Raw genomic sequence first — 14,319 nt, 5'->3', positions numbered from 1 at the left:
GCCCCGCCTATCCTCCCTGGTATTTAACACTAGCCCCGCCTCTTCCCCCTGGTATTTAACACAAGCCCCGCCTCTTCCTCCCTGGTATTTAACACTAGCCCCGCCTCTTCCTCCCTGGTATTTAACACTAGCCCCGCCTCTCCTCCCTGGTATTTAACACAAGCCCCGCCTCTCCTCCCTGGTATTTAACACTAGCCCCGCCTCTTCCTCCCTGGTATTTAACACAAGCCCCGCCTCTTCCTCCCTGGTATTTAACACAAGCCCCGCCTCTCCTCCCTGGTATTTAACACAAGCCCCGCCTCTTCCTCCCTGGTATTTAACACAAGCCCCGCCTCTCCTCCCTGGTATTTAACACTAGCCCCGCCTCTCCTCCCTGGTATTTAACACAGGACACAGGTGTTTTGTTCTTTTCCTGTGTATCGTGCGTTTGTAGAGATTCACCGATATCAATATCAAGTATCGGTCTGATTCCAGGTGCCAGTGCTCAGACTCGTACTGTAAAAATATTTAGGATTCTTAAAGGTTTTTATGGTTCACAAACGATAGCGCCGAGCTTGTGTTTATGCTAACGTTGCTAAGTGGCGCTGGTGATTGTGCTCGTTTTGTAACTGACGACTAAATCGAGCGAGTTCTGAGCTTTTAAAGAAGGAACAACGTGAAAATATTGGTCAAAGTCTGACTGTGCTAAAGTAAAAACACTCACTATTATGCTAACTGTGGCTCGTTAGCAGTTAGCGCTTTAGCCGTTAGCTCATTAGCAGTTTTTGTGGAGTGTAAAGTGTAAATATTAAACCCAGGAGCCATTTTATCTAACTCCACATTAAACCAGCGGTGTGGGCGGGAAGGGGCGTTACCTTTAACATCCTCGCTCCTGATTGGCTGCTTGGTTGCTATGATACTCATGGGCAGAGTTCAAAATGTGGAACTCAGCTTTATAAAGTCTATGGTCTGATTTTTACCTGTAAAAGGGCAACAAAAAAAAGAAGCAGTTTGTAATTTTATGTCGTATTTTTGTCACTAAAATATAATAGTTTTCTGATTTTTACCGCAGATCTTCAGGATTCTGTAAATACGTCCTGGAGCGTTCACACTGAGGACCCTCTGCTGTTAGAACATGTCCGTCACTGTGGCTTTATGTGATTATTCTGATGTTTGCAGAGGATAAATCTCCGGTGAAATGACTGTGACCCTCTGATGATTAGAATCGTTCAAACATTTTAATTTGATTATGATTCGTCTCAGAGAAGAGAGAGAACAGAGAGAAGAGGACGAGCTCAGAGACACTGGAGAGGCTCAGCACGAGGACATCGATTTGACACGTAATTAAAGAAGGAGAGAATGAGGAGGAGGAGGAGAGGGAGAGGAGAATGGTAAAGACGTGAAGAGGGGAGAGAGAGAGATAGAACAGAAAAGATGTGAGGAGCAGACGGTCGAGGTCAGGGACGTCTTGAGCTGTTCAAAATGGATTCTCTTTCATTTTTAACCTGTTTTTATTCTGTTTTTCATTCAGTTTTTCTTGTTTTTATTCTGTTTCTCTTCTGTTTTTCTTCCGTAGACACAGAGGGTCAAACACATTTTCTCTGGGATCATCGTCTCAAAGACAAAATGTTTTTACTTTGGTCAGTGATTTATAAATTTACATGAAAAATTCTTCTAAACAACAAACGACATGACACAAAGTAAATAAACACAACACAATGTGTGTGTATATCTGTGTAGGGGTGTGTATGTGTGTGTATCTGTGTATGTATGTGTGTGTGTGTCATCTTTACCTCAGTGCTCTCTGACCTATGACCCTCCTCTCAAACTATGACCCCTCACTCATAGTGGGTCGTCCCCGTCCGGGTCGTCCCCTCCCGGGTTGTTCTTTCTGTGTCTGTTCCAGTCGATCTCCAGGTTTAAACTGGTGACACATTTTCAGGTCACAGTCCAGAAAGTTTCATGTTTGAGCTTTTATTTACAGTTTGTCACAGTTTGTTTGTTCTGTCTGTTTTATCCTCCGTCCAGCTCCTTTTTGTCTGTTTCTTTTCTTCTTTTGCTCCTGTTTCACCTGCAGCTCCTTCGATTATTGATCCAGAGACTTTACCTGTTCCTGAGTTTATTTTCCAGCCTGTTTCTCCTCAAAGTGGAAAAGATTTTCATTGATATTAAATAAGACGTTGTTTGAGTTTTGTCTGATTTGTCGTCCTCAGACTCACCTGTTTCAGACTCTGAGTTTCACTGAAACGTTTGTTCTTTGTGTTTGACTCCAGTTCATCTGTGATAAAGTTGTTTTTTTACTTGAGATAATCAACAGTTACATTTGGATCAGTTTAGTCTGATTTTATTTGTGTTTAAATAAATAAATGTTGTTTTCAGTCTCTGGTATCGGTCGATATCGTGTTTCATCAGATACTTGAAACTTTAATATCGAAATCCGTGTCAGAGCTGAAAAGGCCGTTTCAGTCTCTCGTCAAATCCAGAGGTGAAAAACAGAAGTGAAACTCGTCTTTTTCTCTTCATCTCTGAGGCTGATTCTTGATTCTCCGGCCCCCGGTCTGTTTCAGTCTGTTTCAGTCTGTTTCAGTCTGATCTGCTTCAGTCTGATCTGCTTCAGTCTGTTTCAGTCTGTTTCTCTCTGTTTCAGTCTGCTCTGTTTCTCCTGTGGCAGGTTCGGGGGAAGGAGCTGTCGCGTTTGTCCAGAGACCCCACCCTGGAGCTGAGGGACCCCGCCCTGGCGCACATCCTGAGGAGGGGCCCTCGCAGACGGGCCGGTCCCGCCCCCAGGGTCCTGGGCCCGGTGACCATGGGCGTGGCCGACTGCGTGGACAGCTGCACCCAGACGGACATCAGCTTCCAGCACATGATGACTCTGGGGCGGGGCCAGCACCCCTGCGGAGCTCCGCCCCCTCCCCACCCTCCTCCGTCTCCGCCCCTCCCCCCTCTGCTGGACCCCTACCTGCTCAGTGACCTGTGAGTGACCACAGTGACCACAGCAGTGACCACAGTGACCACAGCAGTGACCAGTGACCACAGTGACCACAGCAGTGACCACAGTGACCACAGCAATGACCAGTGACCACAGTGACCACAGCAGTGACCACAGTGACCACAGCAGTGACCACAGTGACCACAGCAGTGACCAGTGACCACAGTGACCACAGCAGTGACCACAGTGACCACAGCAGTGACCAGTGACCACAGTGACCACAGCAGTGACCACAGCAGTGACCACAGCAGTGACCACAGTGACCACAGCAATGACCAGTGACCACAGTGACCACAGCAGTGACCACAGTGACCACAGCAGTGACCAGTGACCACAGTGACCACAGCAGTGACCACAGCAGTGACCACAGCAGTGACCACAGTGTGTGCTGAGCTGAAGCTCCACATGTTTCACTTTCACTCAAGAGCCAGAGTCACATGAAACAGGAATAAATCCTGAAACTCAGATTCATCTGAGACTGAAGCAAATCGACAGAAACTTTAAAAACACAGATGTGATACAAAAGTGTTTTTACACGTCTCTGTTGTTCTTCAGGTTTGAGCCCGAGTACTACGACCCTGCGGATTACCTCGACATCACTCAGCACGAAGTCGACCGACCGGACGACCTGGAGTACGAGGTGAGCCACGTCCACAGATCTGAGCTGTGACTGCTCAGTTTCAAATGACATCACAACATTCCACTGGACAATCACATTTAACACAGGAGCAGATCAGAATAACCAGGTTCAAACTCAGATTCTTCTTTTAATACTTTTGTACATTTCATGACAAAGTACAAACTCCGTCTGCTGCCCCCGTGTGGCCGAGTCACGTCATCACGTCTAGAATCTGAAACCTGCAGTTTAAACAGTTTAGTTCTTAAAGCGCAGACTCTCCACCTCTCCGGCTCATCCTTCTGTTTCTTCAGGAAGTGGAGTTGTATAAATCTCGACAGCAGGACAAACTCGGTCTGACCGTTTGCTACAGGACGGACGAGGAGGAGGATCTGGGGATTTATGTGGGAGAGGTGAGAAAAAAGAGTGAAGAAAAACAGAGAAAAACAGAGAAAAACAGAGAAAAACAGACTCAGAGCAGGTTTAAAAATCAACCTTTTCCCTCCAGGTCAACCCCAACAGCATCGCAGCCGTGGACGGACGGATCCGCAAAGGAGACAGAATCCTGCAGGTACGAGTCTCGTGCTGGTCAGGCTTTCTCTGTAAATGTTCTACTCCACCTAAAATGTTCCACAGTCTGGCATTAAACTCATCTGGCGTTTACTCAGTTATAGAAACTTCAAAAACATGTAGTGTGAGCAGCGTCGCCTCTCCACAGAGCTGATTTAGCCTGGTATCATTATCTTTACAGAGTTAGAGAGTCTGTATGTAAAGCCACACTGTGGAACATTCTCGGCAAAGCAGTAACATCTCCATGGAGACGAGAGTGATGAAGAGGATTTGACTCATTCAGTAGAAACAACTAGAATCAGTTTGGTAAATGTATTAATAATAAAATTTAATTAAATCCGACTTTAAAACTTTCCAAACTTTAATGATTTTCTCGTCTAAACCTCGAGTTTCTGACCAGAATAAAAAAAAGTCACATTTGGTTCTGTCCAGATGAAAAACGCTCCGTCGAGTTTGACCTTTTACGTCGTCTCTGTTTAAAATGGCGGCTCAGATCTTTTCCTTTTCATTTTATTAAAAATCTCAAACTTCACTGTGACATTTCCAGAGTCCTGGACGTTAACGACTCAGAGCGTTTTAAAACTTTAACCTTTCCACAAATGAAGCGGCGGAACAGAACGAGCCCTCGGAGCTCGCCGTTTAACGTCTGCGTTTGCCGCCATTAGTTGAATTCTTCTCGTCTTTCAGATAAACGGCGTCGACATCCAGGACCGAGAGGAGGCGGTGGCGATCCTCACCAGAGACGACAGCACCAACATCTCCCTGCTGCTGGCCCGGCCCGACACGGAGGTGAGTTAAAGGGGAGGGGGGAGTTAAAGGGGAGGGGGGCATTAAAGGGGAGGGGGAGTTAAAGGGGAGGGGGGCATTAAAGGGGAGGGGGAGTTAAAGGGGAGGGGGGCATTAAAGGGGAGGGGGGAGTTAAAGGGGAGGGGGGCATTAAAGGGGAGGGGGAGTTAAAGGGGAGGGGGAGTTAAAGGGGAGGCGGCATTAAAGGGGAGGGGGGAGTTAAAGGGGAGGGGGCATTAAAGGGGAGGGGGGCATTAAAGGGGAGGGGGGAGTTAAAGGGGAGGGGGGCATTAAAGGGGAGGGGGAGTTAAAGGGGAGGCGGCGTACAAACACGACGCAGATACGAGGTCGGGCAGGACAAGACACATAGACCCTCCTCTCTGTGCTAACGCCTCCCCACCTTTGTTCATCTCAAGGTCACTGCTCCTCCCACAGACGGGGGCATGTCCTGTGACAGCGGGACGGGGTCAGGGAGCAGAGGGCAGAGGTTAAAGGTCAAATCCTCACGTGGACGACACAGGGCTGTTTTAATGCAACAACACTTTGATTTGTCCAAAAATATTTAGTCGAGTTAATGTGAGTCATCAGAAAACAGTGAACCATGAATGTCCCACAGTATGGCATTACATTGACCAGTCTCCATGGGGATAAGCAGGAGAAACAGGTCAGCTCTGTGGAGAGGCGAGCCAAATCAGAGTAATCAAAGCACGTTTCCAAGTCAAATAATATTTCATATTCATTTACATTTACATAAAAACAGAACATAAATGAAACGTTATCACATAAAATGACTCTTGCAGATTTAAGTCATGTTCTAACGCTCTGTTCCACCTTGTGATGTCATCAAGTGGTAGTTTTCAAGTGAACTCCTCCTTTTACCTTTAGTTCAGTCAAGATAAATGTCAACTCCAGGACTGAAATGATCCAAATGATTCTATAAATGAAGGTGTGTGGAGTTTAAAAACACAGTGGAGCACTTCCTGTATCACCACATGATGACATCACAAGGTGGAGCAGAGTGTTTTCAGTTTGAGAGAAGAACTCAGCCTAAATCTGCAGAGTTTGTGTGTGAAACATGTGAGAATGAAACAAAAAAACACAACTCCAGGTCTGTGTGTGACGAGGAAACGACATTAACCCTTTCATGCATAGTGGTCACTACAGTGGACAGCTATTCAATTGTTGTTTTCTCCTATATAAGTGAGTCTGAATATCACAGTTGCATATCAGTCACTACAGTGGACGCTTATGTGTCACACAATACACTGCCACCCACTGGTGAACTTTGGCAAGAGTAAAAAAAAAATCTCTAAAACAAGATGGCCGACAGAAGAGCACATGTGCCTCGCAGGGGAGCAATTTCTGTCAATTCCTTCTATTGTAGGAGACCCTTGCAGATAAAAAAAATATGAGGACATCAAGCAACAACTAAGGAACAATATAATTGTTAAAATATCCAAGTTTTGATTTTGTGATTTGAGGAAATTGTGATTAATCATGTGTCCACTCAATTGGACATCATGCATCGCTAGCTATATTTAGACTACAATTCATAGTATTGCTGTCACTGTTGTTTTTCTTTTTCTTTTTTTAAATTCACCATTTGCAGTAATGTTTTGGATGAAAATCAATTTAATTTATATTATAGCAATAATTTGTGGATATTAGTTCTAGCATGAGAGTTATTATCTTTGTCCTTGTGTTTATGTAGAGGTCAGGTGCAGATCATGCTACCAAAACCTACAGGATAGTCCAGCAAATGCCATCTGACTCAAGTGAAGATGATGTTAGTGGCAGTGATGATGAATGGCTACCAGAGAAAAGAGAATTGGCAAATAGCAGCAGTAGTGAGAGTGAAGTTGAGGATGTGGAAGGAGCAGAGGATGCTGAGGAAGTTCAGGCTGAGGAAGAAGCTGAGGGTGCTCAGGATGTCCTACCTGACAGAGCTCAAGAACACAAAAAAGCAGACATGTCTAAAAAAAACCCAAAGATAATGAGTTTGAGGAAGACTTGCCTCCTTTTTAGGAGAGTGGAAGGTGAATATTGAAGGAACAAAACCAATAGATTTCTTCATGCATCTATTTCCTGAGGAGCTGATAGATGAAATAGTGCTCAGATCAAACCTCTATGCATTGCAAAAAGGCAAAGAAAATCTGGCCATTACAAATGGTCAAATGAAGCAGTTTCTAGGGATCAGTTTGGTCATGTCATACCTCAGATACCCAAGATCAAGAATGTACTGGTCATCAGAGGAAGGGTTGCGTCTTGATTGCAAATGCCATACCACTGAATCGATTTGAGCAGATTCTGAGATACATTCACTTTGTTGATAACTTCTCAGAGGAGCAGGGAAATAGTGATAAGCTATTCAAAATCAGGCCAGTGTTGGATACACTAAAAAGAACTTTCCGTTTAGCTGTGGATCCCAAAGAATTCTGTTAACCAATTGATGAACAGATCATTCCATTCAAGGGACTTTTATCTCTGAAGCAGTGCATCCCAAAGAAACCCAAACCCTGGGGTGTGAAAGTGTGGGTTAGGGCAGGATACATGCTCAGATTTGAAGTGTGTCAGGCTTTGGCTGGGCGTGGTGTGGCCAGTAGGTTGGGAATGGCTGCAGATGTTGTCATGCACCTTTGTGATGACATACAGCAAAAGAATCACAAGGTGTTTTTTGACAATTTCTTTTGCACCATTCCACTTATTCAGGCTCAAATATATAAACACAATGTTAGGGAGCATACAACAACATGTTTTATAGTGTTTTCAGTATTTTTTTTTTTATATTTGTTTTCTCAAACACATATTTCATTCATTGTTCAAATGCGCGTTGTCCACCCTAGTGGACACGTCACCAACTCCTTGAAGAAAGCATGTTTGAAAAAAAATAAGATGAATATTTCTTTTGCATGCCTAAAGAGTAATAAAAACACTTTGGAAAAAAATCCTGAAGTAGCCTATCATAATTCATGCATGAAAGGGTTAAAACAGATCAGAGAATAGAGTCACGTGGGCCCTTTAAGGTAATATGGGCCCCATGTGTGAATGAAACAAAACACAACTCCAGGTCTGTTTTTGAGGAGGAAACATCAGAACATCAGATCTCCAGATGGAGCAGAGTCTCAGGTTTGATTTAACGTCGTCGTTTGGGCCGTCCCTGCGTCTGGGCCGTCCCTGCGTCTGGGCCGTCCCTGCGTCTGGGCCGTCCCTGCGTCTGGGCCGTCCCTGCGTTTGGGCCGTCCCTGCGTTTGGGCCGTCCCTGCGTTTGGGCCGTCCCTGCGTTTGGGCCGTCCCTGCGTTTGGGCCGTGTGTTTTCAGAGGTGGAGACGCAGTGAACATCTGTATTCAGACGACAGAGCAGACGGAGCTGTGGGGCTCGTTTAAAAAGCATCTCATTAAGAGTCAAACGCACAACAAGAGTCAGACTGTGGAAGGAAACGCATTCACACGGCTCGTTCTCGGCTCGTTCTCGGCTCGTTCTCGGCTCGTTCTCGGCTCGTTCTCGGCTCGTTCTCGGCTCGTTCTCGGCTCGTTCTCGGCTCGTTCTCGGCTCGTTCTCGGCTCGTTCTCGGCTCGTTCTCGTGTTTTTACCACATTCGTTTTTTACATTTTTTCCTCGTCAAAACCTGCGCAGGTGTAAACATCAAAACAAACCTGATCACTCACTGTATTTACATAATCTGATTACTCCAGAAATCAGACTATGATCAGATTTCTGCTGTGCATGTAAACACAGCCGTCGCTGGGGGTGTTCTACATGTAAGTCTATGGTGGAATGTCCAGCCGTTACCGTAGTGATGCGATGCGTCGGCACATTGACCCCTCCAAAAAAAGTTTTTAAATCATCAGAAAAAAAGTGAGTTCTTTATGGTCAGATCTAACAAACCTCAGACAGAGCGGTGCCTCCAGTTAGCGTCACATCCTCAGACGACATCAGCTCTAAAGTTTGAAATCTGCACATTTGTCCACATTTGATTTTATGAAATCCCCAAAACTGAACGAGTCAACAGCCCCGTGATGAAGAGGAAATGTGAACGAGGGAAAAATAAATGAAAAACTGAGAGAGAGAAAGAGAAAGAGAGAGAGAAAGAAAGAGGGAAGAGGGGGTAGGATGGAGAGAGAGTGAAATAAAACACTGCAAGAGCTGACAGAGAAAGAGAGAGAAAGAGACTGAGAGAGAGGGATGAGGGAGACCAAGAGAAAGAAAGAGAGACATAATATATGATTGAAGCAGAGAGAGGGAGAGAGAGAGGGAGGGATCAGGGAGAGAGAGGGATGAGGGATTGAAGGATGGGAGAGAGGGAGACAGAGAAATCAAACACCCCAAGAGCTGACAGAAAGAGAAAGAGGGAGGGAGAGATGAGAGGGAGAGGAGAAATAAAACACTGCAAGAGCTGACAGAAAAAGAGAGAAAGAGACAGAGAGAGGGGTGAGGGAGGGAGGGAGAAAGAGAGACATAATATATAACTGAGGCAGAGAGAGAGGGATCAGGGAGAGAGAGAGCGAGAGAGAAAGACGGGAGAGAGGGAGAGAGAAATCAAACAGCCCAAGAGATGACATAATATATGAGAGAGAGAACAGAGAGAAAGAGACAGAGAGAGGGATGAGGGAGAGAGAGACAAATGGAGAAAGAGACATAATATATGACTGAGGCAGAGAGAAAGGGATCAGGGAGAGAGAGAAATAAAACACTGTAAGAGCTGACAGAAAGAGAAAGAGGGAGGGAGAGAAAGAAATAAAACACTAAGAGCTGACAGAATATATGAGGCAGAGTGAGAGAGAAAGAGAGAGGGATGAGGGAGAGAGAGACATAATATATGACTGAGGCAAAGGCTTAAAAACAGAGAGGCTTAGAGAGAGAGGGATGCAGCAGAGAGAAAGATACCAAGAGAGAGGGATGAGGCAGAGAGAGAGAGACGGGAGAGAAATCAAACACTGCAAGAGAGAAAAAGAGAGAGAGAGAGGGATGGGGGGAGAGAGAGAGAGAGACAGAAGGAGAGAAATCAAACACTGCAAGAGAGAAAAAGAGAGGGATGAGGGGGAGAGAGAAAGAGAGAGAGGGATGAGGGGGATGTGAGAGCGTAAAAGGGAAACATTCACACTGAGATTAAAGGCGGAGCTGTCGAGGGAGAGACTGAACCGAAAACGACGTCGATGGAGCGAAGAAAAGAATAATCAATATGTCGTTTCACAGTCGCAGCAGTTTTCAGTGAAACGGGGTCAATCAAAACGAAGCTCGACGAGACTCGAGGGTCAACGACGCGCAACCGCCGTTAGCCCGCCGATGTTAGCGACGATAAACAAAAAAAAACAAAACCTCAAAAGCTTCACTGTGATATCGTGAGCCGCCGCAACCGCAGACTGTTTGTATAAATGGACGTGGCTAACCTGCTAGCCACCGCGCTACAAAACAGGAAGTGATCGAGTGAGTACTTCCTGTTCCAGATTCATCATTTTGATCTTAAATTTTTCTTTTTATTCTTTTTATTTCACTATTGTCTGTAAATCAAGATATGAACATTAAAAACAGAACGGCGTCGAGAGAGCTGCTCAGGACCACAGTCTGCGGTTCATCTCCTGTTTACAGTTTCAGTGTCGTTAGCGCCTCCTTCAGACAGATATAAGGCAGTGTCCAGCAGGAATCTGACCACAACTGAAGAAGCGTCTTGTAGGAGCGAAGACGTTTAGCTGCTCGTCCAAGCCACGGCTTGGACGAGCAGCTAAACGTCTTCGCTCCTACAAATTTAAACTCGAAAATCAACTTTATAATCTGTTGTTTCTTCTGTCCCTCAGAACGGAAATCATCTGGACCAAGAGGAACGAGACCTGGAACCTCTAGACAACGCCGCTCATTTATCCGGAGACCAAACCGTGCGAAACAGCAACGCCAAACCGTGCAGCGGAGAGAGTGGCTCAGCAGGGGGCGCCGTAACGGGAGGACGCTCGCCCGTTCTGATCCAGACGGTGCTGAGTAACAGTCAGGAGCTGGACAGCGGCGTCGGCCGCACAGACGAGAGCACCCGATACGAGGAGTCGTCCGAGCACGACCTGCTGGGAGACGACCACACGAGCGCCTCCAACACCAACGCCACCAACACCAACGCCACCAACACGCCCGGGAGCATGCGCAAGTTTATCACCCACCGAGCGGAGACGCCGCCTCTGCTGCACTCGCACGACCTGCAGTACAGCACGGACTCTCTGCTGGGGCTGGACGGGGTCGGCGGCGGGTGGGCGGAGCCGGGGGACAGGGGCTACGGAGCGGACGCCGTGATGAGGACCATGATGATGCCAGGGCTGACGGAGGAGGAGTGCGAGAGGTACAAGGAGCTGCTGGAGATCAAGTGTTACTATGAGAAGAACTGTAACGGGGAGGGGGACGCGGAGGAGGGGGGCGTGGCTTTGGACGTCAACAGAAACGAAAGCCTCTCGCAGCACGAACTGGCTCTGCTGGAGGAGGAGCTACGCCACCTGGAGTTCAAGTGCCGCAACATCCTGAGGGCGCAGAAGATGCAGCAGCTGAGGGAGCGCTGTATGAAGGCCTGGCCCCTGGAGGACAAGAGCCCCGGGCTGGGGGCGGGGCTAGGGACGGGACTGGGGGCGGGGCTAGGGACGGGGCTGGGGGTGGGGCTAGGGACGGGGCTGGCGGCCGGGCGTCTGGACACTAGTGCAACTCTGTCTGACATCAACGAGATCCCGGAGAGGGACCGCTCGGATAAGGACAGTACAAGTGCCTATAACACGGGCGGAGAGAGCTGCCGCAGCACGCCGCTGGTCAGTGAGCAGTATCCCGCCAACTCCACCCAGAGCCTCCAGGGGGGCGGAGAGGCCCCCGTGTCACCTGGAGACCAGCTGCCTCCCCTCACCTGGCAACGGGCCGACCAAGAGAATAACCTTTACTCCCCACAGTTCCACAGACGAGGAGCGGAGGCGTTTAAAGTCCGCTCTCTGTCCAGAGGCTCCGACGGAGCCGTGAAGCGCTCGATAAAAACCAACGGGTCGTTTGAGAGGACGGGGGGGCACAGTGCGGAGAACAGCCCCTACCTGTCCCGCAGACGCACCGAGGCCCCGCCTCCTCAGCGCTTCCTGAGCTGTATCCAGCTCAGGTCTCCGCCCACCTCCCCTCAGCTGGGCCGGTCCAGAGAGGACAGCGTGGGCAGCGGAGAGGCCAGTCCCATGAGCCTCGGCAGCACCTGTAAAGACGCCCCCCTCACGGCGGGCACCCTGCCCCTGCCCTTGTCGCCCCGTATGGAGTGGAAGGTGAAGATCCGCAGCGACGGCACGCGGTACGTGGCCAAGCGGCCGGTCAGGGACCGTCTACTGAAGGCTCGGGCCATGAAGATCAGCGAGGAACGCAGCGGCATGACGACCGACGACGACGCCGTGAGCGAGATGAAGATGGGCCGATACTGGAGCAAAGAGGAGCGGAAGCGCCACCTGTTGAAGGCCCGAGAGCAGCGCAGGCGCAGAGAGTTCATGATGCAGAGCCGCCTGGAGTGTCTGAGGGAGCGTGAGAGAGACCAGACCGCCGGACAGGAGGGGGCGCCACCTCCACAGCTGCCCTCGTCCATCCTGGAGCTGTGCCACCGCAGGAGCACGAAGAAACGCAGCCGCAGGATCCTGGACAACTGGATCACCATCCAGGAGCTGCTGGCGCACGGGACACGGTCAGCGGACGGGACCAAGGTCTACAACCCCTTACTGTCCGTCACCACAGTGTAGTGTCCAGCACAACACCAGCAAAACGACGACAGGCGCAAAACGACGACAGCAGCAAATTACTACAGCCATAAAACGACTGCAACCATAAAACGACTACAGCTGTAAAACAACTACAGGCACAAAACTACTACAGGTGCCAAACGACTACACCCGCCTGGACCCGTCCAGATGAAGCCATCATACGAGCTGCTCTTTACAATCAGAGTCGTCGCTGAACTGAACAGCTCCAGAGGCTCAGGACGTGTGTTTGGGCCTTTGTCTGTAAATGACGCTTTAGTCTGATGTTTGAGACGCACTGCACATGTTAAAACGCTTAACGCAAAGAAACTAAGATGATTAATGCTTCTTTAAAGCCTCAGACTGTGTAATTAAACAGTCTATGACATAAACCCAGTCACTGCATTTACACTCAGCACATTCAGAGCAGTCACAGCCGAACTGCACTGACACAAAACATTCCTTGATTTCCTGTTATATTAAATTATATTTAAAATGTCAAAGAATCAATTATGCACAATAATTATAACATAATAATAGAAGAGTAGTAGAAAAAATATGTTGCATAAAAGCAGCTTTATCTGTATTTGAAGAGGAAACACTGGAAAGAAAATTGCCAGTGAAACAGTGCCACCTGCTGGAGAAACATAAACACAACACAAACACTGAGCACAATATTTAGAGCCAATAATGAAACTGTGAAACTCCCTGTGCCATGAACGCATCATCAGGTCACTGAAATGTGCCAATTACAACAGAATGTTTTTGTTTTGTTTTTTTATCTATGAAGCACAAAGAACAAACAAAATGGGCCAAACAGAACTAAGCACAGACACCGGCCCCGTTTCAGGAAGCAGGTTCAGTCCAAATCAGAGTTTGTGAAACCGAAAACTGAGTTGAGGTTAATAAAGAGTGAACTTAAACCTGAGTCAGTCTGATAGTGACTCACTCTGAACCTAAACACACAGTTGGAGGTTTTATTCGTCTGACGCAGAGTTTAACCAGAGTTTGCCCCTGGAGGAGGCTCTGATTGGTCAGTTCACTTCCTCATTCACAGAAGTAGCAAAAGTTTGTACAAGGTTTAATGATGAGGGTTTAACTTGAAGTGAATTTGTGAAATCCTTCAGTTGTCCAGGTCTGATCCTTAGCAAAGACCAAATTTAAATCATCTGGACCTTTAAGTGAATTTATTATTATTATTATTATTATTATTATCTCAAAGTGTTCAAAATATAAACTCAGAACTGTTTTCTGAAATGTGAAACTTCCCTCAGACTTGGTCAACTCTGAGTCAGGACTTAAACTCTGTTAGTTCAAACTGCTTTGTGAAACGGGAGAGTTATGATTTTCAAAATAAGTCATGTTTTTGTATTTTTGTGCCTCTTCACTTACACCTCGGTGACGGTGATTCACTCCTGTAGCCACAGCTGCCCCGGGACAAACTGACGGAAGTGAAGCTGCCGATCCGCTCCACCAACCTCTGACCACTTCACTCAGCTTTCATTCATTCTAGATGGATGAAGTGTCTTGCCAAAGGACACGACAGTCCACTGCTGCCCCCCAGTGGTGTCTCTGCAAACCAGTTTCTTTTTCTGCTTTTTGTCCAAACGTGAGCGTCAGACAGAAGCTCATGTGTCTGAACATGGCTGAGGCGGTTCAG

The 14,319-nt window shown here is 47.5% G+C and overlaps 1 protein-coding gene across 1 annotated transcript in view; it reads left to right on the top strand.

The window, feature by feature from the left end:
- The window catches only part of LOC117373093 (PDZ domain-containing protein 4-like), a 33,946-nt gene extending 21,284 nt beyond the window's left edge, over positions 1-12,662 (top strand). The window contains exons 2-7 of the mRNA XM_055222999.1: positions 2,651-2,952; positions 3,524-3,608; positions 3,899-3,997; positions 4,093-4,155; positions 4,842-4,943; positions 10,734-12,662. Of these exons, the coding sequence (XP_055078974.1) occupies positions 2,651-2,952; positions 3,524-3,608; positions 3,899-3,997; positions 4,093-4,155; positions 4,842-4,943; positions 10,734-12,662 (2,580 nt within the window). The remainder of the gene's footprint in view (positions 1-2,650; positions 2,953-3,523; positions 3,609-3,898; positions 3,998-4,092; positions 4,156-4,841; positions 4,944-10,733) is intronic.
- The last annotated feature ends 1,657 nt before the right edge of the window (positions 12,663-14,319 follow it).

This window comes from Periophthalmus magnuspinnatus, chromosome 7, assembly GCF_009829125.3.
Source record: "Periophthalmus magnuspinnatus isolate fPerMag1 chromosome 7, fPerMag1.2.pri, whole genome shotgun sequence".
NCBI lineage: Eukaryota > Metazoa > Chordata > Actinopteri > Gobiiformes > Gobiidae > Periophthalmus > Periophthalmus magnuspinnatus.
This window is presented reverse-complemented; position numbering and strand designations above follow the sequence as displayed.